This window comes from Pan paniscus, chromosome 6, assembly GCF_029289425.2.
Source record: "Pan paniscus chromosome 6, NHGRI_mPanPan1-v2.0_pri, whole genome shotgun sequence".
Taxonomy (NCBI): domain Eukaryota; kingdom Metazoa; phylum Chordata; class Mammalia; order Primates; family Hominidae; genus Pan; species Pan paniscus.
The window spans coordinates 120405902-120430000 of NC_073255.2; the positions used below are offsets into that span (position 1 = coordinate 120405902).

General features: G+C 47.0%; 1 protein-coding gene across 2 annotated transcripts in view; it reads left to right on the forward strand.

The window, feature by feature from the left end:
• The first annotated feature begins 636 nt into the window (after positions 1-636).
• The window catches only part of PRKRIP1 (PRKR interacting protein 1), a 33965-nt gene continuing 10502 nt past the window's right edge, over positions 637-24099 (forward strand). The window contains exons 1-5 of one of the 2 annotated variants that reach the window (XM_063606088.1): positions 637-656; positions 3767-4327; positions 5410-5488; positions 7333-7433; positions 12385-12470. In XM_063606088.1, coding sequence (XP_063462158.1) covers positions 4202-4327; positions 5410-5488; positions 7333-7433; positions 12385-12470 — 392 coding nt within the window. In that variant the 5' untranslated portion in view covers positions 637-656; positions 3767-4201. Of the gene's footprint in view, positions 657-3766; positions 4328-5409; positions 5489-7332; positions 7434-12384; positions 12471-15219; positions 15285-24099 lie in introns of those variants that run through there. The other variant, XM_057302924.2, reaches the window with a different exon arrangement.

A 24099-nucleotide genomic window follows, 5' to 3' on the forward strand; every position in this document is an offset into this window, starting at 1 on the left:
GTTCATTTATTAAGTGTCCTTTTATTGATTGAGTCTTCATTCATTCTTTCTCTTAATGTCCTTATTCATTCATTCATCCATCACTTGCTCATCTCACTGACACATCTATTCAGTCTTCATATATGTTTTCATTCCTTTATTCTCCAAGCATCCTGGAAGTACCCACTCTACACCATGCCAGGGTTAGATGCTGGGATTCTGGCCCAGCCCACCACCCTGCCAAGCCCATGGGGACACAGATGGGGAGGACATAGTGGTAACTACTTCACCAGTTATTGGGATTCAGAGCTGGGAGAGCACCAAGAAGGGAGCAATTCACTTCCTGGAAGTGAGGGGTGGGAGAGGCAATCTGAGAAGGCTTCTTGGAGGAGGTAGCATTTTGGCCTAGTTGAGAAGCCTGTATGGGAGTTCTCCAAGGAGGAAAAGATGCTTTGTTTTGTAGACAAAAACCTTCATTCTGTGGAGTGTTTGGAGAAAAGTGAGGTACTAGTTGCTAACGTGTGTGTGCATGGCCCCAGCCAGGCCAAGCCCTCCCCAGGTTCCAGTGACAGACCTGGGCCACTAAGGACCCTTAATTCCACCCTGAGCTCCTAGAAAACCACCCACTATTGGGCAGCCAGGAATGACCTTTGGAGAACCAACACTTCACCCTCCAGGTACCATCCACTTGTCTACCTGTTCATCCTCTTGGGGACTCAGTGGGAGGGCGACCCTGTCCCTAGGAGCCCATGTCCCTCCAGCAAATGTTTCTTTTATTTTTATTTTTATTTATTTATTTATTTATTTTGAGACAGAGTCTTGCTCTGTCGCCCAGGCTGGAGTGCAAAGGCGTAATCTTAGCTCACTGCAACCTCTGCCTCCCAGGTTCAAGCAATTCTCCAGCCTCAGCCTCCCGAGTAGCTGGGATTACAGGTGTGCACCACCACGCCTGGCTATTTTTTGTATTTCTAGTAGAGACGGGGTTTCACCATGTTGGCCAGGCTGGTCTCAAACTCCTGACCTCAGGTGATCTGCCCACCTCGGCCTCCCAAAGTGCTGGGATTACAGGCATGAGCCACCGCACCAGGTTTTTGTGGTCACGGAATGGTCTTGTGTGATGTTGGTGTCCTGGAAATTACTTTTGTTTGACAAGAGAACACCAAGACCCAGCTGTGAATGTCTGGCCAGCTCCCAGGGAAACAGAACAGGAACTGGACAGAGCTTCTCCTTCACATCCTTTCCCTTTTTCCTTCTCTTGTCCCACTGATCACAAAACCCACACCATTGCCTCGCTGACAATATAGCTGCTAACCCCGAGGCTTTAGTCATACAAAGAAAATAAAGAGCGAAACTGTCTCAAAAAAAAAAAAAAAAAAAGAATTCCAGAGACTGGCCTTAGGAGATCCAAATATCAAATGAAGCTTGCGGAGTGTCCCACCTCGGGAAGGAATGCTGAACAATTGATTGACACCCTTGTTGCCACCAGCCAGACTACCAGGTGACTCATTACTTAAGATAACCATCGCAACCAGATATGCGACCTGCATACCCTCAAAACCAGATATGCGACCTGCATACCCTCACGTGCTTTGCCCAGCCCAGCCTGCATACCCTACCCCTGATGTCAATTCCCATGCTTTGCCTAATAAAAAAAATTCCCAGCCAGGCGCAATGGCTTATGCCTGTAATCCCAGCACTTTGGGAGGCCGAGGCGGGCGAACCATGAGGTCAGGAGATTGAGACCATCTTGGCCAACATGGTGAAACCCTGTCTCTACTAAAAGACAAAAAATTAGCCGGGCGTGGTGGCGTGCACCTGTAGTCCCAGCTACACGGGAGGCTGAGGCAGGAGAATTGCTTGAACCTGGGAAACGGAGGTGCAGTGAGCTGAGTTTGCGCCACTGCACTCCAGCCTGGCGACAGAGCAAGACTCTGTCTCACACACACACACAAAAAACTCCCCACTGGCTCTTCCACAAGTCAGCGGGAGGATCCCTTCACTTCTGCTTCCATTGTCTTCCCTGCACTCAAGCACAAGCTCTGAAATAAATGCCTTGTCTGGGAAATCTGCTTGGATCCCTGTTAAGTTTCATTACAAGGGGAGCCAAACAGCCTATGGTCTGTAACACCAAATGTATGTGAGCAACAGCTTTTCTCTTTCTCTTTCTCTCTCTAATTTTTTTTTCTTTTTCTTTTTCTTTTTTTTTTAGACACAGAGTCTTGCTCTGTCACCCAGGCTGGAGTGCAGTGGCACGATCTTGGCTCACAGCAACCTCCATCTCCCAGTTTCAAGCTATTCTCCTGTCTCAGCCTCCTGAATAGCTGGGATTACAGGCACACACCACCACACCTGGCTAATTTTTGTATTTTTAATAGAGATGGGGTTTCACCATGTTGGCCATGCTGGTCTCAAACTCCTGACTTCAAGTGATCTGCCCATCTCGGCCTCCCAAAACGTTGGGATTACACGTGTGAGCCACCATGCCGGGCCTTTTCTGTTTCTCAATGTCAACTAAACAAAAAATCAGGCTTTTAAAAAATTAAGGTTAGTTTTTTGCAATCTTACTGAGGACTGTAACCAGGGAAAGTCTTTCACAGAGTTTGTTAAACTGCTCCAAAACAGAGTTTCAGCACACATTTATATATTTATATTTATATACAGTTTATATAAAAACATTTATATACAGTTGGTGGTGCCCTGCATGTGCTCAGAAGTTATATCAAGCTGGGCGTGGTGGCTCATGCCTATAATCCCAGCACTTTGGGAGGCTGAGGCGGGTGGATCACCTGATGTCAGGAGTTCGAGACGAGCCTGGCCAACATGGTGAAACTCCATCTCTACTAAAAATACAATAATTAGCCAGGCGTGGTGGCGTGCACCTGTATTCCCAGCTACTCAGGAGACTGAAGCAGGAGGATCACTTGAACCTGGGAGGCAGTGAGCTCTAGCCTGGGGGACAGAGTGAGACTCTGTCTCAAAAAAAAAAAAAAAGTTATATCTAATGTGCTCAGAAGTTAACAATAGAGCAAAATTTCATCAAGGCTGTGTGTGAGGGTATTATCTAGTTACAGATTACAGAGGCTTGGCTGGGCATGGTGACTTACACCTGTAATTTCCGCACTTTGGGAGGCCCAGGCGGGAGGATCGCTTGAGCCCAGGAGTTCAAGACCAGCCTGGGCATCACAGCAACACCTTGTCTCTGCAAAAAATAAAAATAAAAAATTAACTGGGTGTGGTGGCATGCGCCTGTAGTCTCAGCTACTCAGGAGGCTGAGGTGGGAGGAGTGCCTGAACCCGGGAGTTCAAGGCAGCAGTGACCTATGATCGAGCCCCTGCACTCCAGCCTGGGCAACCAAGCGAGACCCTGTCTCTAAAAAAAAAAAAAAAGTTATAGAAGCATAATCATTAATCCCGTCAGAGATTATGTACAGGAAGAGGCAGGGGCTAGGATCATTGAACTTGTCTTTTCTAAAAATGCAGTGATTCAGGCAAGAGAGGTGGAAACCTGTGTTCTCTCTCTCTCTTCCCAGCTTATTGTTCAGGGCGTTATTGGAGAGGGCTGCGCTCAGTCACCGAGTCACGGCCTTTGTGAAATCCTGCTCGCAAGCAGAATGAGCAGACGTGGTTCCTTAGGTTTATTACTGTGTCTCACACTACGAGACGGTCATTCATTGGCAGAGGTGTATTTGCGGGGGGCCAGGTATAGAGTAATTCAAGGCGGACAAAGGAGGAATGTCCCAGTCTTCAGGAAGCTCAGTGACATGTTTGCGCTGTCTTATGTAAACAGGAGATTGTCAGAAATGGAGGAGGGGGCACCAGATCCAAGGAAGTGCCCGGACAAAGCCGGGAGGCGAGGAGAGCCGACGGGGAGGAGGTGCCGAGAGCATCAGCTGGGCTGCTCGGTGGCACGAAGACGCCCGCAGGGACTGGAGAGGTCGGCCAGGGCCAGGCTACTCAGGCACGGAGGGCCACCTCCCCTTCAGGGACGTGAGCATCTAGCTGCACTGATTTGTTGTTCAGGAACAGGAAATGAAACCCCGCAGCTTTGAACACAATAACCCACGCCAGCCTCAGGCTCATGAATATTCAGCAGGCTGCTTGCGCCTTGCAACCCCGCCTCCGTTCCCCTCTGCGGAGACTGCGTATGCGTCGCCGGCGCGCTGCTGTGTCGTCATACTTGCGCGCCGCCGCCGCCGCTCGCTTGTGAAACTGGAAGGCTGCAATGGCTAGCCCAGCCGCCTCCTCGGTGCGACCACCGAGGCCCAAGAAAGAGCCGCAGACGCTCGTCATCCCCAAGAATGCGGCGGAGGAGCAGAAGCTCAAGCTGGAGCGGCTCATGAAGAACCCGGTGAGACGAGGCCCGGGCTCCACGGCCCGTCCGAGGCCCACCCCCTTCCTCTGCAGCGCTTCAGGGTTCCCGCAGGTCCACCTTCCCCGCCTCCAAACTCAGAAACTCGGTATCCGACCCTCCAAGAGCAGTCTTTGGGGAGGAGGAGGAGAAGGAGGCTGTCCCGGAGATAGTGAACTTCCCGTCTGTCCTTGTGTGAGAGCCCAGCTTGAATCAAAGCACGGTGGAGCGGCTTCCCGTGCTCCAAGACCCCTTCTGGTTTAACTTTCTGTGAACAAAAAGCGTTAGACTTAAAAGGTAGAATTTGTGGGTTAGCAAAAGGGTATACTCTAAACAACACTGATCGTTAGAGAGACAGTGGCCGAGACGTTTGGAGCTAGTCACTCCTCTCCCGCTCACACCCCCTCTGGGCCTCGGTCCCCTCAATCGTAAAAACAATTGAACGGGAACGTCCTTTATACCTTTAACTAGAAAAGCTTGACTCTTCTTATCTACTAGTGTTAAAGTTGGCGGTTTCTAGCTGGAAACTATGGCTTAGGTTTTTCAGTTCTGCTCTGGAAAGCGTAGCCCTGGGAAGGTGTGGACTGTGTTATACCCAAGAGTACATAGGATGAAAAAAGCCACGACAGAGGGAAGAACACAAAATCAGCTCTGTGTCCAAGTAGCAAAGCAGTCCTGCTTCATTAGTCAATTAAAATTCTTTGGTCTTAAGAGATGTAACTTGGGCTGGGTGCTGTGGCCCCTGCCTGTAATTTCAGCGCTTTGGGAGGCCAGGCGGGAGGATGGTCCGAGGCCAGGAAGGAGTTCAAGACCAGCCTGGGCAACATAGTGGGTCCCTGTCTCTACAAAAATAAAAAAATTGCCTGGTGTGGTGGTGCACGCCTGTGAGTCCTAACTATTCTGGAGACTGAACCGGGAGGATCACTTGAGCCCAGGAGTTCAAGGCTGCAGTGAGCTCTGATTGCACCACTGCACTCCAGCCTGAGGAACAGAGCAAGAACCTGTCTCTAAAAAAAGAGAGGGAGATATATAATTTTGTCAACAGGTTTATACTTAAATGCTTTCATGTTTAAATGTTGCAGGACAAAGCAGTTCCAATTCCAGAGAAAATGAGTGAATGGGCACCTCGACCTCCCCCAGAATTTGTCCGAGATGTCATGGGTAATGTCTGTGTGTGTGTGTGTGTGTGTGTGTGTGTGTAAATATAATTTTTTAAGGTAGCTATAGGCTGGGCATGGTGGCTCATGCCTCTAATCCCAGCACTTTGGGAGGCCGAGGCGGGCGGATCATGAGGTCAGGAGATCGAGACCATCCTGGCTAACACGGTGAAACCCCGTCTCTACTAAAAATACAAAAAAAATTAGCCGGGCGTGGTGGCAGGCGCCTGTAGTCCCAGCTACTTGGGGGAGGCTGAGGCAGGAGAATGGCGTGAACCCGGGAGGCGGAGCTTGCAGTGAGCCGAGATGGCGCCACTGCACTCCAGCCTGGGCAACAGAGCGACATTCTGTCTCAAAAAGAAAAAAAAAGGTAGCTATAAAAACCCTGTAGTTGGTATTTGTTAAATCTCTGATGAGGGGAAATGTGTGTTCACATGTTCGTGTTTTGCTTTTACAATGACGGGGATATAGTTGCTTTTATTTGTTTTTCATTTGACATTGGTAAATTTAGCTTAAGGGCTATAGTTGCTTATGGTTTGGCACTATAGAATTTCCTCCTGCAGTATTGTGGGTTTTTTTGTTTTTGTTTTTGTTTTTCTTTTGGAGACAGAGTCTCACTCTGTCACCCAGGCTGTAGTGCAGTGACACCATCTCGGCTCACTGCAACCTCCGCCTCCCGGGTTCAAGCGATTCTCCTGCCTTAGCCTCCTGAGTAGCTAGGACTACAGGCCCGTGCCACCATGCCTGGCTGATTGTTTTATTTTTAGTAGAGACTGGGTTTCACTATGTTGGCCAGGCTGGTCTTGAACTCCTGACCTCAGGTGATCCGCCCGCCTCAGCCTCCCAAAATGCTAGGATTACAGCTGTGAACCACAGTGCCCGGCCATCTCCTGCATTATTCTTAATAACGCATTGTGGTTTTTTTGTAAATAAAAATCGTTTTATTATTTTGTTGGATCATAAATTAACATATCTACAGGCTTACCATGGAGATGGTGTGGGTTTAGTTCCAGGCAACCTAGTTAAAGTGAATGTCGCAATAAAGGGAATCATGTAAATTCTTTAGTTTCCCACTGCACATACAAGTTTTCTTTATACTCTACTGTAGTTTAATGTGCAATAGCATTATGTCTTTAAAAAGCAACATAGGCCAGGCACGGTGGCTCGTGCCTGTAATCCCAGCACTTTGGGAGGCCGAGGCAGGAGAATTGCTCGAGTTTGAGACCAGCCTGGGCAACACAGGAAGACCTCATCTCTACTAAAAATGTAAAAATTAGCCAGGCATAGTGGTGCATGCCTGTGGTCCCAGCTACTTGGGAGGCTGAGGCAGGAGGATGGCTTGAGCCCAGGAGGTTGAGGCTCCAATGAGCTGTGATTGCGCCACTGCCCTCCATCTTGGGTGACAGAGCAAGACCCTGTCTCAAAAAAAAGAAAAAAGCTGAAGAAAAAACACTTTTACAAAAATATGATTGTTCTACATATACAACTTTGTAAGCACCTTTATTTCATTTAATGTATCATGGATGTCTTTTCAACTCACTAGAAATTTAGCGTGTCAAATGTGAAATCATGGAGGAGGTGAGAAAGTCACTTAACCACAGTCTGCCCCTCCTGATACTGCATTCGAGTGGGATTTTTAGTGACTTTACATTCAACATTCATAGAACAAATAATTCATGACATCTACAATAGGCCAGGTACTGGGCCAGTTCTGGATACAGTGGGGAGAAAGGAAGGCATGGTCCCTTCCACGACTTCCACTTTTTGTTTCTTTAGTCACCCTTGATTAAGGGTGACCTGTGTTGGTAACTGAATTTCATCTAGAACTGTGGACTGTTCTGGCTACAGGTTCAAGTGCTGGGGCCGGCAGTGGAGAGTTCCACGTGTACAGACATCTGCGCCGGAGAGAATACCAGCGACAGGACTACATGGATGCCATGGCTGAGAAGGTCAGTGAGCCAGAAGGCTGGCTGAGCCCCCATGTTTGGGCAGTGTGCGTGTACTCTCTTTAGAAAAAAGCATTTGAGGAGGCTGGGCGTGGTGGCTCAGGCCTGTAATCCCAGCACTTTGGAAGGCCGAGGCAGGGGATCACCTGAGGTCGGGAGTTTGAGACCAGCCTGACCAACATGGAGAAACTCTGTCTCTACTAAAAATATAAAATTAGCCAGGTGCATGCTTGTAATCCCAGCTACTCAGGAGGCTGAGGCAGGAGAATCTCTTGAACCCAAGAGACGGAGGTTGCAGTGAGCCAAGACCGTGCCATTGCACTCCAGCCTGGGCAACAAGAGCGAAACTCCATCTCAAAAAAAAAAAAAAGAGAGAAAAGAAAAGAAAAAAGCGTTTGAGGAAGAATAGATACTGCTAGTTGTGGCTGGTGTGAGGTCTGCCTTCTACGGACAGCACGAAATGCAGAGTCTCTACTAAAAATACAAAACCCCGTCTCTACTAAAAATACAAAAATTAGCTGGGCGTGGTGGTGGGCAACTGTAGTCCCAGCTACTTAGGAGGCTGAGGCAGGAGAATTGCTGGAACGTGGGAGGTGGAGGTTGCAGTGAGCCTAGATTGCACCATTGCATGCCAGCCTGGGCGACAGAGTGAAACTCCATCTCAAAAAAAGGAAAAAAAAAATAACACCAAGAAATAATCATAAAATATTGTAATATTTAGCCATAAAAAGGAACAAACTACTAATCTGTACAGCAACTGGGATGAATCTTTAAACAGGGTGAGTAAAAGAAGCCTTGCACGAAAGAGACCATATTGTGTAATTTCATTTATATGACGTTTTAGAGCAGGTACAATTAGTTTGTGTGAGAAAAAAAACTGGTTATCTGGTTGGGGTCACGGTTGACTGGGAAAAGACGTATGAGGGGACTTTCTGGGGTGATCAAACTGTACACTCGAGATCTGGGCATTTGGTTCTGTGTAGATACTAACTTTATTTATTATTTTGAGATGGAGTTTTGCTCTTGTTGCCCAGGCTGAGTGCAGTGGGGTGATCTTGGCTCACTGCAACCTCCACCTCCCAGTTTCAAGTGGTTCTCCTGCCTCAGCTTCCTGAGTAGCTGGGACTATAGGCACAACCCACCATGCCTGGCTAATTTTTTGTATTTTTAGTAGAGATGGGGTTTCAGTATGTTGGCCAGGCTGGTCTTGAACTCCTGACCTCAAGTGATCCACCTGCCTCGGCCTCCCAAAGTGCTGGGATTACAGGCGTGAGCCACCATGCCTGGCCAGCTATTACTTTAAAAGGAAAAAGAAAAGCATACACAAATATGAAACCCTATTTAATAACGTGCATGCTTGAATGTTCAAGAACGGAACTTCCCGATGTCTGCAGCTTACTTTGAGATGCACCAAAACAAACAAACAAAATAATGATGAATTAGTGGAGGAATAGAGGTATGAGTAGAGCTCTGGAAGGGAGGAATCATAATTTTCCCCATTTTATAGATGAGGAAAATGAGGCTTGGAAACAGGACTGCTGGGAAGACATAATACAGTGCATACCAATAGAGGTATGGATAGCTCGATAGGTGTGTGATAAAGAAAATCCAGCACAACAGGAATTGTTGAGTCAAAGAGCAGTGGATATATCTGCTGTGTAATTCTTTTAACTTTTCTGTTTGAAATTTTCAAAATAAAACATTAGGGAAAATTTAAACCAAAGAGACAGCCAGGATACAGAAGAAAATATGTAAGAATTTATTGGAATGGCCAAAATTGAGTTAGAAAAAATTCTGCTTTGGGGGGCCAGCCGTGGTGGCTCATGCCTGTAATCCCAGCACTTTAGGAGGCCAAGGTGGGTGGATCACTTGAGGTCAGGATTTCAAGACCAGCCTGGCCAACATGGTGAGACCCCATCTCTACTAAAAATACAAAATTAGCCGGGCGTGGTGGCACATGCCTATAATCCCAGCTACTCGGGAGGCTGAGGCAGGAGAATCGCTTGAACCCAGGAGTTGGAGGTTGCGGTGAGCTGAGATTGTGCCATTACACTCCAGCCTGGGCAACAAGAGCGAAACTCTGTCTCAAAAAAAACAAAAACAAAAATTAACCAGGCGCAGTGGTGCACACCTGTAATCCCAACTACTTGGGAGGCTGAGGCAGGAGAATCACTTGAACCCAGGAGATGGAAGTTGCAGTGAGCTGAGATTGTGCCACTGCACTCCAGCCTGGGCGACAGAGTGAGACTCCTTCTGAAAAAAGAAGAAGAAAAAATGTGCTGCTCTGGAAACAGAATGGGGTCATTGTTGTGCTGGCTGTCAACTGATACTTGCTTGTCCTGTAGTTTTTCCTGGCCCCTGGGTGTTGGTGGTTCTTCTTGTTCCTGCCATCTTTTGTTGGTAACAGTCTCAATCCTAGTGAGAAGTATTAGACAGTTTTTGTCACAAAATTCTACCAGGTCACTGCAATGGGTTTGCCTGTCAAAAATAATGCTCTGTGTATAGAAACCATCAAGCTGGGTGCGGCGGCTCACATCAGTAATCCCAGCACTTTGGAAGGCCAAGGTGGGAAGATCACTTGAGCCCAGGAGTTTGAACCCAGGCAACGTGGCAAGACCCCATCTCTACAAAGAATACAAAGACTAGCCAGATGTGGTGGTAGCCGCCTGTAGTCCCAGCTGCTTGGGAGGCTGAGGCAGGAGGATCGCTTGAGCCTGGACGGTCAAGGCTGCAGTGAGCTGTGATCACGCCCTGTACTCTAGCCTGAGTTAGTGAGCCAGACGCTGTCTCAAAAAGAAAGAAAGGGGGTGGGGGGTGGAGTGAGGGAGGGAGAGAAAGGAAAAGAAACTACTATCAGAAGAAACACTTTTATAAACTATTTTAGAGGGGAGGACATAGAGTAGGTTGCTGTCTCAAACACTATAAATTCGTCTGAAGTTTTTATGCATTGATTCAAGATTCAGAGAAAATACAGAAAAATGTTTCACAAACCTTGGCCTCTATGCAAATGCAAAGATTCTTATTTTGGATGGCAAAAGACAGTCTCTGAGATTTAAAAAAAAGGCAAGAGCGTCCTCATTTTTTAGTGACAGATCACCTCCATCAGAGCCCAGTCCCACTCACCCCTGCTTGAGACATTGCCTCTGCCAGGTGCGGCAGCCAGCGGGGGCTCTGTTTAGCTCACTTGCTGGTAAATTCGGCCTCTTCAGCAGCACAGAGTAAGACATTCACAGCTCAGCTTTTTTTTTTTTTTTTTCTGAGACAGTCTCGCTCTGGCACCCGGGCTGGAGTGTAATCTTGGCTTGCTGCAGCCTCTGCCTCCTGGGTTCAAGCAATTCTAGTGTCTCAGCCTCCCGAGTACCTGGGATTACAGGTGCCTGCCACCTGGCCTGGCTAATTTTTGTATTTTTAGTAGAGACAGGGTTTCACCATGTTGCCCACACTGGTCTCGAACTCTGGACCTCAGGTGATCTGCCCACCTCAGCTTCCCAGTGTGCTGGGATTACAGGCGTGAGCCACCGCACCCGGACTTCACAGCTCAGCTTCTAAGCAAATCACATCTTTTAGATTTAAGTCATTTGCTTTTTGGTTGTCCAGAAAGTTGATTAATTAAAGTTGATTTCCTTCCTGAAGGAATATTTTCTGCCCTCAGAGAGAGGGCTTGTTTGGTTTGGTTTCTGTGCCACTGTAAGCAGATGCGTACAGCCCTGGCGGTGCAGACCAGCAGAGGTGTTGAAGGCACCTCTTCCTCCTTTGCCGGCTCCTTATTTTTTGCTCCATTGACCTTTATGGCTGTGACTGGAAGAAACAAGAGATGACACTTTGAATCAGTAGATGTCTTTGTAGTTTACAGGTGGTTTTCTATTTTTTTTTGAGACAGTCTCCCTCTGCCGCCTAGACTGGTGTGCAGTGGCGCAATTTCCGGTCTCTGCAACCTCTGCCTCTTGGGTTCAAGTGATTCTCCTGCCTCAGCCTCCCGAGTATCAGCCTCCCAAAGTACTGGGATTACAGGCATGAGCCATTGTGCCCAAACCCTTATTTCATTATTGTTCCTAACAGCTCTGGGAGAGAGGAATTACACTTTTCCCCATTTTATAGATGAGTAGACTGAGGCTTGGAGACAGAACTGCTGAGAAGAAGTAATGCAGTACTTACAAATATCTGTGTGGGTGTGGGTGCGTGCTTAGCAGCAGGTCATGGCAGCAGATGGCGTGTGTTACGCTGCTTTAGAATCAGTCATTTGGTGGCTGGGCACAGTGGCCTGTAATCTCAGCACTTTGGGAGGCTGAGGTGGGAGGATCCTTTCAGGCCAGGAGTTTAAAACCAGCCTGGACAACATAGCCAGACCTGTCTCTACAAAATAAACATAAAAATTAGCCAGATGTAATGGCATGCACCCATAGTCCCAACTACTCAGGAGACTGAGACAGGACGATCTATCAAGCCCAGGAGTTCAAGGTTGTAGTGAGCTATTGTGCCACTGCACTCCAGCCTAGGCGACAGAGTAAGACCTTGTCTCAAAACAAAAACAAAAAAACTCAGCCATTTGGTAACTATGGTTGGGCTTAGGGCTTGAAAATTCCATGGTTCTGACCCTCCGGTCATTCATTCTAATGAGCTCTGGGCAGTATCCAAGGCCCCGGCTGAGCAGACGGTGAGCGCTGCCCTCAGAGTGTCCTCTGCACTCCCTCCTGTATTGTCTCCTATATTGTGCTATGCATGAGTGGTGCCTCAGTCAACTAAAAGAGTTACTTCGCCATCGGAGACCTATGTATTGATTACCTGCCCTGCCTCTGGGACAGCCTTTTAAAGTTAAAATGGCCCTGGGGACCCGGGTAGTGCCTCCGGCACCCCCAGTGGTGTGACTTCTAGAACTCTCCTACTTTGCCTGAGCAAAACCTCCCACAGTCTGCCCAGACCAGAGCGTGTCTAAATGATGTGGGTTTTGTTGCAGCAAAAATTGGATGCAGAGTTTCAGAAAAGACTGGAAAAGAATAAAATTGCTGCAGAGGAGCAGACCGCAAAGCGCCGGAAGAAGCGGTAAGCAGCATGGCCTAACTGTGATGACACTTAAGGGCCAGGGGTGGTGGCTGGGTGAGCTGTCCTTGCAGTCAGTAGTAGTTCCTCGCATGACCTGTAGGGGTCATGAGTGTAGAGCAATGACTTCTACTACCTGAGCAGAGAGCAAGTTCCTTATGACCCTCCAGCTGGTTACAGATTGTCCAGAGCTTGCAAGTCAGGACTTCAGTGATCACATTGATTTCTGTGTCTCCTTCAGGTCTGTATTTTTTTTTTTTTTTTGAGACAAAGTTTCACTGTGTCCCCCAGGCTGCAGTGCAGTGGCACAATCTCGGCTCACTGCAACCTCCGCCTCCTGGGTTCACGCAATTCTCCTGCCTCAGCCTCCCGAGTAGCTGGGATTACAGGTGCCCGCCACCATACCCAGCTAATTTTTATATTTTTAGTAGAGACGAGGTTTCACCATGTTGGTCAGGCTGGTCTTGAACTCCTCACCTCAGGTGATCCGCCTGCTTCGGCCTCCCAAAGTGCTGGGATTACAGGCATGAGCCACCACACACAGCCGCATCTGTATTTTAACAAGGTGCTGCAACCAAACTTCCCATTTAGCATGTTTCTTAAATTACGGTTTATGACTCCCTCAAGTGACTACATGGTATATAGGCTTTGTGTTTATATGTGTATCTGTGTGTTTACATAAGTAGTCTCTCAACTTTTACAATGAGAGCTGAGGAGGATTCTAACAACAGCCCCTAAATATCTTGAAATGAAAAACCATCTTTAGGGACCAGGCATGGTGGCTCACAGTTGTAATCTCAGCACTTTGGGGAGCCAAGGCAGGAGGATCGCTTGAGCCCAGGGGGCTGAGGCTGCAGTGAGTTATGATCGCACCACTACACTCCAGCCTGGGTGACAAAGTGCAACCCTGTCTCTACAATAATAATAAAAAAATTTTTTTTTTTAAAAAAGCACCCCTGTTATTTCTGAGGTTGCTTTGCCTCAGGGCTCCCTGGGATTTGCTCTTGAATCCTAATGAAAGCAGCTGGTAAGGACGGACTGGCAGAGTCATGAAAAAGTTTTGGTTGGTGCAAAAGTAACTGCAGTTTTGGACCGTGAATTTTAGATCATTATAACTAGGCTCAAATCATGTTTATTGATCAGAATAGGAACCATTACAATCAACACATTTTCACCAATGAGAAATAAGTTTATTTCTATAACATAAAAATCCGTGCTCCGGGATTTGAAGAACTCTTGGAAAGCATTTTCTGCATCCCGCTGGTTGTGGAAGTGCTTTCCCTGCAAAAAGTTGTCAAAGTGCTTGAAGAAGTGGTAGTCGGTTGGCAAGAAGTCAGCTGAATATGGTGGATGAGGCAACACATCGCAGCCCAATTTGTTCAACCTTTGAAGCATTGGTTGTGTGACTCGTGGTCGGGCATTGTCCTGGGGAAGAATTGGGCCCCTTCTGTTGATCAGTGCTGGCTGCAGGCATTGGAGTTTTCAGTGCATCTCATCGATTTGCTGCACATACTTCTCCAGTGTGCTGGTTTCACCGGGATTCAGAAAGCTGTAGTGGATCAGTCCAGCAGCTGACCAGCAAACAGTGACCATGACCTTTTTTGGTGCGAGTTTGGCTTTGGGAAGTGCTTTGGAGCGGCTTCTTGGTCTAACCACTGAGCTGGTTGTCGCAGGTGTCATGTAAAATCCACTTTTCATCACATGTCACAATCTGATCGAGAAATGGTTCATTGTTGTTGCGTAGAGTAAGAGAAGACGACACTTAAAAATAATGATTTTTTTGATTTTCGCTCAGCTCATGAGGCACCCACTTACCGAGCTTTCTCACCTTTCCAGTTTGCTTCAAGTGCTGAATGACTGTAGAATGGTCGATTCTGAGTTCTTTGGCCCCTTCTCATGTAATTGTAAGAGGATCAGCTTCCATGATTGCTCTCAATTTGTCATTGTCCAATGACCGATGGCTGGCCACGATGCTCATCTTCAAGGCTCTTGTCTCCTTTGCAAAACTTCTTGCCCCACCACTGCACTGTACATTCATTGGCAGTTCCTGGGCCAAATGCATTGTTGATGTTGTGAGTTGTCTCCACTGCTTTACGACCCATTTTGAATTTGAATAAGAAAATCACTTGAATTTGCTTTTTGTCTAGCATCGTTTTCATAGTCTAAACATAAACAAGTAATAAGTCATTAGCAAAAAAAAAAAAAAAAGCCGATTAAAATGATGTATAACATAATCACATCTATTTAAGAATATATAGGCCGGGCGTGGTGGCTCACACCCGTAATCCCAGCACTTTGGGAGGCCAAGGCAGGCGGATCACGAGGTCAGGAGATCGAGACCATCCTGGCTAACACAGAGAAACCCCATGTCTATTGAAAATACAAAAAATTAGCTGGGCGTGGTGGCGGGTGCCTGTAGTCCCAGGCTACTCAGGAGGCCGAGGCAGGAGAATGGTGTGAACCCAGGAGGCAGAGCTTGCAGTGAGCCGAGATCGTGCCACTGCACTCCAGCCTGGGTGACAGAGCGAGAGAATCTGTCTCAAAAAAAAGAATATATTCCAGTATCAAACAGCAAATTCCAGCAATGCAAAAACAGCAATTACTTTTGCACTCACCTAATATTTTTCTTATTTTGTTATTGTAATGTTTGTGTTATTCCGCAGGTTTTAGAGATACCATAAGGAGGTGTTTATTTTCTAAAATATACCATAATGTAGTTAAGGAATCAATGTATATGGTTTTACATTTTTAGCCAGAAGTTAAAAGAGAAGAAATTACTGGCAAAGAAGATGAAACTTGAACAGAAGAAACAAGAAGGTGAGTGGTGCCCACTTTTCTTGGCTGCAGCTTCTTTCTTCTTGTTGGTCACAGTGGCTGAACTGTCAGGAAACACAGGGACGGAGAGTTTGGGCTGGTTGGCTGGCCACTGAAGAAATAACAGCTTATTCATATTAGCTAGGACCCATTGAATTGCAAGTATCAGAAAACCAAACTGGCTTAAGCAAAAAGATACTGGCTCAAGTTAGGTTGAGGACAGACCTCCCTTCTGGCATGGCTGGTCAGGGAGATCAGTGACATTATTGGTTATTGACATCTCCCCCTCTGTCCTGATGTCCTGTCCTCAGGCTCACACTCATGGTTTTGAGGTACCTGCAGCAGCTCTCGGGGCTACATCCCTCCTCGATCTTGTCCAGGAGGGAAAATTGAGAGGATGTCTCAGCTTCCCTAGCAAAAGTCTTTTTGTGTCTCTCTGGCTCTGATTGAGTCACTTGCCAGGTCAGTAAGAATGCTTTTGGCTACAAGCAACAAAATGCATCAACAAAGTGCCTAAACCACGAGGAGTTGGTTGTTTTTACAGGATGAGAAATCTGGTAGTAGGTGGCAGCGTGATGTGGCTCAGCAGTGTGGGCTGGCTCCCCCGCACGTTCCTTGGCCTTTACCCTGAGAGTATGAGGTGGCTCCCATGGCTTCTGGCACTGTACCTGTGTTCAAAGCAAGAAGAAGGGGAGTGAGGTGGTACTTATGTGGTCTGCCTTTTTTAAATTGGAGAGCAAAAGTTTCTCCAGAAGTGCCCAGAAGACATCATCTTAGATACTAGGTCTCTTTGCCATCACTAGCTGCCGTCAGGCTAGAGGAATAGAAAACAGAACTGTTGTAACCAACTCAAACCTATCGTGATCCAGCACTGCGAGCTGAGTACATTGCCACCCTAGCCAGATCCAGGTCTCATTAATAAGGAAGAGTGGGGGGCAGGGTTGGCTGTTAGGTCAGCATCCCACCGTGCTGCCAATCCTGCCGCCTCTGAACTCATCACAATGCTAGTGGTGCTATCCCCCATCCCTGGGAACTCATGGGCTGTGAATAAGGGTGGGGGGCCCCAGCTGGAAAGGGCCAAGGATGCTAAGAGACCAAAAAATGACACTGTCCCCCACATGACTGCATCTATGGCTATTCCATGCTTGACTGGATCTGCTTCCTGAGTGCATGATTGTGGTTTTTGGTTTTAGGGTGAAGTCAGACTTTCATTGACGTATTAAAATAGAATTGGGCTGGGCATGGTGGCCCATGCCTATAATCGCAGCTACTTGAGAGGCTGAGGCAGGAGAATCACTTGAGCCCAGGAGGCTGAGGTTGCAGTGAGCCGAGATCACGCCATTGCACTCCAGCCTGGGCAACAAAAGCAAAACTCCATCTCAAAAAAATAAAACAGGCCAGGCGTGGTGGCTCATGCCTGTAATCCCAGCACTTTGGGAAGCCAAGGCGAGTGGATCACCTGAGGTCAAGAGTTCGAGACCAGCCTGGCCAATGTGGTGAAACCCCATCTCTACTAAAAATACAAAAATTAGCTAGGCGTGATGGCAGGCACCTGTAATCCCAGCTATTCGGGAGGCTGAGGCAGGAGAATTGCTTGAACCTGGGAGGCAGAGGTTGCAGTGAGCCGAGATTGTGCCATTGCACTTCAGCCTGGGTGACAGGAGCGAAACTCCGTCTCAAAAATAAATAAAATAAAATATGATTGGCCACTTCTAGGAACCACTTCCTTATGAGTTGTAAATGTACTGTGTGACACATCGGATATGGTTTTAGGTTGTTTCTCACCCTTTCCTAGAAGAAATTATTTTAAATTGCTAAAATGTGACTGATAGGACCTCATCTCTCAAATAAAGTACCTCATCACTTTCCCCTCCACCGCAACAGTAGATCATGGAAGTACTTGGCCCAAGTAGGATTGGGCATAAAAGCTATTCTCACAATCTGTTAAGGGGTTATTGTAGCTTGGACCTATTATATTTGGAAATTTGAGACCAGCCTGGGCAGCATAGTAAGACCCCATCTCTACAAACAGTAAAAAATCAGCCAGGCATGGTGGTGCACACCTGTAGTCCCAGCTTTTTGGGAGGCTGGGGCAGGAGGATTGCTTGAACCCAGGAGTTCAAGACTAGTCTGGGCAACATAGTGAGACCCCATCTCTACAAAAAGTTTTAAAAATTAATCAGGTGTGGTGGTGCACGCCTGTCATCCTAGCTAGTCTGGAGGCTGAGGCAGGAGAGTCGCCTGAGCCCAGGAGGTCAAGGCTGCAGTGAGCCATGATTGTGCCACTGCACTGCAGCCTGGGTGACAGAGCAAGATTCTGTCTCAAAAAAAAAAAAAAATAATAATAGATCTCCTTTGCTGAGTAATTTGACCCTCCCTCCTCAGGGTTTGTTGGTTTTGCTGCTTATCATTGTCATTGTTGCTATTTGTGTGTTTAGTGACTTTCCTAACAAGTTCTGTAAAACCTGTATTCTTTGTTGTGTTTGGACTCTGAACTCTCTGCTCGGTCAGCTTAGTTGGTCAGTGGAAGATGAGAGATTTCCTTGAATGTCTTGAACCACTGCATCTCCCAGTCTTTGCCAAGGAGCTCTGTGTGTGTGTTGGAATGTGCCTCCAACCCCCTGGCAGGCAGTCTGCAATTTGCTGTAGCCTTTACTTCCTGCTTGCACAGAGCCTCCAGGGCAGCAGAGGTGAGCGGTCAGGGCCTTGGCTGTCTTTCTTGGGCATGTGCACTGCTCTGGTGGCCCTCTAGAGTCCCAGCTTTTCCTTTTAAGCTTTTTGGTCAGTTTCTTGTTTGTGTCAGTCATTACTGCTGTCTTGGTTGGTGGGATGTTAAACAGTTGTCACTGATGGTTTTTGACAAACGCCCAGGGGAAAATGCTGTTCACGTTGAGTGAGCTCAACTCAATACTGAGTCAGAGCAACTAAAGACAAGCCTTGCAGGTAGACGTTTCCAGGGAACTGCTAGACAGGTCAACTAGGGCCAGTACCCTGGGAGTGGAACTTCCAACAGCTCCCAATCCAGTCAGCCTCCTCCCATTTTTACAGCTACTGTGGCAGGGGGGCTCTTGGTTTTCAAGACTCCCTCAGATCTGGGGAGAGGGAGACGGGAAATTAAAACCCACAGAACTCACACTCTTAGTGAGGTTCAGGCATTTGAACAGCTCGAGGAGCATTTCCAGAGTTCTGAAAAAGTTGATTTTTAGGATTTTTGCCAGTGTTCTGTTACCTTTATGGAGGAGCAGATTTTTGGAGGCACTTACTCTGCCATTCATCCTTTTAGATTTTAACTTTCAAACAGCACTGCATTTGAAGTATGTTTCCTGTACGTCAAATGTTTGGGTCATGTTTTTTAATTCATTCTGACAGTCTCTCTCTTTCTTGATATGTTTGGATTCAAGGCTACCATTTAATTTGTTTTTTGTTTTCATTTTTGTGTTTTTGAAGCAAGGTCTCACTTTGCCACCCAGGCTGGAGTGCAGCAGTGCAATCACGGCTCGCGGCGGCCTCGAACTCCTGGTGGGCTCAAGCAATCCTCTTACCTCAGCCTCTTGAGTAGCTGGGACTACAGGTGTGTACCACCATGCCTGGCTAATGTGTTATTTTTTTGTAGAGATGGGGTCTCACTATGTTGTCCAGGCTTGTCTTGAACTCCTGGGCTCAAGTGATCCTCCCACTTCAGCCTCCCAAGTAGCTGAGACCTCAGGCCTGTGCCACCACCCTCAGGTAATTTTTGTATTTTTTATAGAAACTAGGTTTCACTATGTTTTGAACTCTTAAGCTCAAGTGACCCTCCCGCCTTGGCCTCTCAAAGTGCTGGGATTTCAGGCGTGAGCCACCATGTGAAGCTGCCGTGGTTTTTCTCTGGCTGCTTGTTTTTGTTTGTTTGTTTGTTTGTTTGTTTTTAAGTTGGAGTCTTGCTCTATCACCTAGGCCAGAGTACAGTGTGCAATCTTGGCTCACTGCAACCTCCACCTCCTGGGTTCAAGCAATTCTCCTGCCTCAGCCTCCCTAATAACTGAGATTACAGGTATGCACCACCATGCCCAGCTAATTTTTATATTTTTAGTAGGGATGGGGTTTCACTATATTGGCCAGGTTGATCTTGAACTCCTCACCTCAGGTGATCCGCCCACCTCAGCCTCCCAAAGTGCTGGGATTACAGGTGTGAACCACCACACCTGACCTTAGTTCTATTTTTAATTTTTGTGTAATCACCATACTTTTCCATAGTAACTGAACCATTTTAACTCCCACCAGTGCAAAAAGGCTATAATTTCTCCACATCCTCACCAACACTTATTTTCTGTTTTTTGTTTTTTTTTGTTTTGTTTTTAGGTAACTATCCTAATGGGTGTGAAGTGGTATCTCACTATAGTATTGATTTGCATTTCCCTAATGATTTGTGATGTTGGGCATCTTTGTTGTTGTTGTTGTTTTGTTTGTTTGTTTGTTTTTGAGACAGTCTCGCTCTGTCGCCCAGACTGGAGTGCAGTGGCGTGATCTCAGCTCGCTGTAACCCCTGCCTCCACCATGCCCGGCTGATTTTTGTGTTTTTAGTAGAGATGGTGTTTCACCATGTTGGCCAGACTAGTCTCGAACTCCACCTACCTCGGCCTCCCAAAGTGCTGGGATTACAGACATGAGCCACCACGCCCAGCCAGCACCTGAACATATTAAAAAATGGTTAATACCCCATGATTGTACATGCTTTGTACCAAATGGGAAGAATAGAGTGTTCTAAGGATAACCATCATAAAAGTGGTTTGGGCTTGGACTCTGGCTCACATCTGTAATCCTAACATTTTGGTAGGTCGAGGTGGGAGGATCTCTTGAGCCCAGAAGTTTGAGACCAGCCTGGTCAACAAAATGAGACCCCATCCCTACAAAATATTTAAAAATAAGCAAGGTGTGATGGTGCACACCTGTAGTCCTGCCTTCTTGGAAAGCTGAGGTGGGAGGATGGCTTGAGCCCAGGTGGCCGAGGCGGCAGTGAGCTGTGATTGCACCACTGCACTCCAGCCTGGGTGACAGGGCAAGAGCCTGTCTCAAAAAAGAAGTGGTTTGTATGCCACTTATCTTGCCTTCTCAGTTTCCTTATTTTTCATTTTGTGAGAGTAAGCAAGCTTTTCCAGTTATCTGCTGGAAAGAAATGGGAGTAATGTGGTAATACCGAGTTGCGCCCCAAGGTGGCTTTGGTGCGCCGTGGGTCCTGGATGGACTCAGAGGCACAGATCACTCAAGCTATTTTGGCTCTTCTCCTAAAAAGCAGTAGGGGCAGCTGGCTGGGTGTTCTGTTGTTGGAGAGGACATCTCACCGCTTGTTTTCTGTGCTGATCCAGTAGCTCAGGGAAGACTCCCGGCAGTGTGGGACTTGTGTCTGAAATGACAGCATAGGATGACATTAAGCCAATGTGGATTATTCTGCAGCCTTGAACTCCCCAGATGATGTATTCCCACACCACTCTTACTTATCCTAACATAGGCGTGCCCATCAAAGAAATCCAGGGCGCCCTTAGGGGATTTGTTATTAGGTACATCTAGAGCAGAGCTTCTCCACAGTTGCACTACTGATGCCTCAGGCTGGAAAATGCTGTGTCCTGAGGGGCTGTGTCTTGGTCACTGCAGGGTGTCTCACGGCATCCTAGTGTCTACCCCCCCGAGGCCAGGAGCACCCACCTTCCCCCAGTCATCAGCAATTGGATGTCTCCAGACACGACCAGATGCACCCTAGTCGGGGAGGAGGACGGAATTGTTCCTGTCTGAGAGCTCCTGATCTAGGGGCAGGTATCCAGTGTCCAGAAGGCACTCAACATGTGTTTGGATCAAACTGTTTCTTTCAGAGCCAAAATCCTTCAACATAATATGTTGGAAAACTACCCACGTGCTTTGTGTCTTTGGAAAAAGAGATACTCTATGATCATTTTAGAAATTTTTAAAATATGCAGAAAAGAACAACATCAAAAATAAAAGTTGGCTGGGCACAGTGGCTCATGCCTGTACTCCCAACACTTTGGGAAGCTGAGGCTGGAGGATCATTTGAGGCCAGGAATTTGAGACCAGTGTGGGCAACATAGCAAGACCCTGTCTGTATTTTGTAAATAAATATAAGTTATCTGTAACCTGTACTAAAAATGACTTTAACACTTTAATATAATTTCTTTGATTTCAGTTTTTTCATATATAAGCCTTATTTCTATAAATGCCATATTTATAGATGTCCTGATTTTATCATGTAACATTGTATCACAAGTGTTTTCCCAAGTCTGTACTTACAAGGATTTTTTTCTAATCTATTCATTCATCTGTTAAAAACAAAGTGTGTGCTTCAGTTGCAGTCAGTGGCATTTTACCCAGTATGCCTGTAGCCTGTGAATAAAATCTCAGATTCCTGGATCTTAAAATATTATATAAACAGTAGTAGAAGAGTACTGGAAGGAGGGCCAGGTGCAGCGGCTCACACCTGTAATCATAGCACTTTGGGAGGGCGAGGCGGACAGATCACATGAGGTCAGGAGTTCAAGACCAGCCCGGCCAACATGGTGAAACCCTGTCTCTACTAAAATACAAAAATTAGCCGGGCATAATAGCATGTACCTGTAATCCCAGCTACTCGGGAGGCTGAGACAGGAGAATCACTTGAACCCAGGAGATGGTGGTTGCAGTGAGCGGAGATTGCGCCACTGCACTCCAGCCTGGGCGGCTGAGTGAGATTCTGTCTCAAAAAAAGAAAGAAAAAAAAAGAGTGGGGGAAGGAAATTATGGAGAAAGCTCAAATATCATTGCCTGAATTGATCACCTTTTTCTCTATTCATTTTCTCTTAGTCTCCATGTGCACATCATTTGTGTGTAGCTACAATTATAGGAAGTTTTCCATTTTGCTTATTTTATTTAACATTATATACATACTGCTTAATGAAGCAATTCCTTCATAATTTTTTCAGTGACTGGTAATATCCAGCAGTTGACATGCCATAATACACCTAATCTTTCTCCTTTTATGAAACAGTAGATTGATTCCAGTACTTGTCTTCTGTGAATATCCTGTGTCTTTCTCCCTTCCCCCTTTCTGGGGTGATAGATTAAGATAAATTTCTAAACCAGGCATGGTGGCTTACACCTCTAATCTCAGCACTTTGGGAGGCCAAGGCAGGCGAATTCCTTGAGCCCAGGAGTTGGGAAACCAGCCTGAGCAACATGGTAAAACCCTATCTCTACACAAAGTAAAAAAATTAGCCATGTGTGGTGGCACATGCCTGTAGTCCCAGCTACAAGGGAGGCTGAGGCAGGAGGATCACCTGACCTTGGGGAAGTGGAGGCTGCAGTGAGCTGTGATTATGCCACTGCACTCTAGCCTGGGTGACAGAGCGAGACCCTGTCTCAAAAAGGAAAAAAATAATAATAATAAAGATAAATTTCTAACCATGGGAATTACTATATCACAGAGTATAAAAAGAACTCCTGGCTCTGGAAATATATTGCAGGTTACTTTCCGAAGAGATAGCCCCAGTTTTTACCATTGACAGTGTGTGTAACAGGGTACACTCTCACCATATCCTCAACATTTTACTCTTCCTCCACATGGGTAAGAATGGGGCACATGAGAGCCACTCAAGGTCTTACTGGGGATTGAGTAAAAAGCCTTACAGAAATACAGTGCAGACCTGCAAGACTGTGGAGGCAGTCCCACTCTCTTGCCATTCCACCCCCCACGCACCCACCTGTGTACAGCCTCCAAAGCTCTGTTTTTTGAAATGGAGTCTTGCTCCATCACTCATGTTGGAGTGCAGTGGCGCCAGCTCAGCTCACTGCAACCTCCGCCTCCCAGGTTCAAGAGATTCTCCCACTTCAGCCTCCCAAGTAGCTGGGATTACAGGCGCCTGCCACCACACCAGCTAATTTTTGTATTTTTAGTAGAGATGGGGTTTCGCCATGTTGGCCAGGCTGGTCTTGAACTCCTGATTTCAGGTGATTCACCCGCGTTGGCCTCCCAAAGCGCTGGGATTACAGGCGTGAGCCACCGCGCCCAGGCCCAAAGCTATTTTATAAAATGTACATTGGATTGTCAGTCATTCTTCTGCCTTTACAACAATACCCAAGATCACGGATTGCTTCTTACTTACCCCTAGTTCTAAATGCTTTGCTTGTATTAACTAACAATCCTTACAGCAGCCCTGTGAGGTAGTCAGTGGTGCTGTTATCCCCATTTTACTAATGACAGACCTTAGGCACCATGCGGTGATGGCACCCACAAAGCTGCAGAGGATGTGGGCAGCAGGCCGGGGTGTGATCCCAGGCACCCACACCCGCCCATGAGGCGATGCTGCGTGAAACCCTGTCAGCAGCCCCAGTGTTCCTGGCCCTCACGGTCTGGCCCCTTCCGGTCTCCACCATGCTGGTCTGTTTACTCCTTTCCACATGCCCCCAGCTCTCTGTCCCTCAGCCTCGCTGCATGTGCTTAGGCTGCCTGTACTCTGTTCACGCCGCCTGACTTCTCATCTGACTGGAGAAGCTCTCTTCACCTTCAGCTTCCTCTTACAATGCTTTCTGTCTGTGTAAAGCCTCTCCTCACCTTCCTCTGGCCCCCGGCCCTAGAAGTTGCCTTTCCTGCCAGCCTGCCCCATGGGGTTGTGTGGGGTTGTGTGTGCCCTTGGCTGCAGGCCCTGCCAGATCAGATAAGGTGCTTGTCCATTCAGCTATAATGTCAGTTCCATCTTTTTCAAAATAAGCCTCATTTTAGAATGACTTTAGATTCACAGAAAGATTGCAAAGATAGTACAGAGCATTCTCATATATCCAGTCTCCCCATTGTTTAACT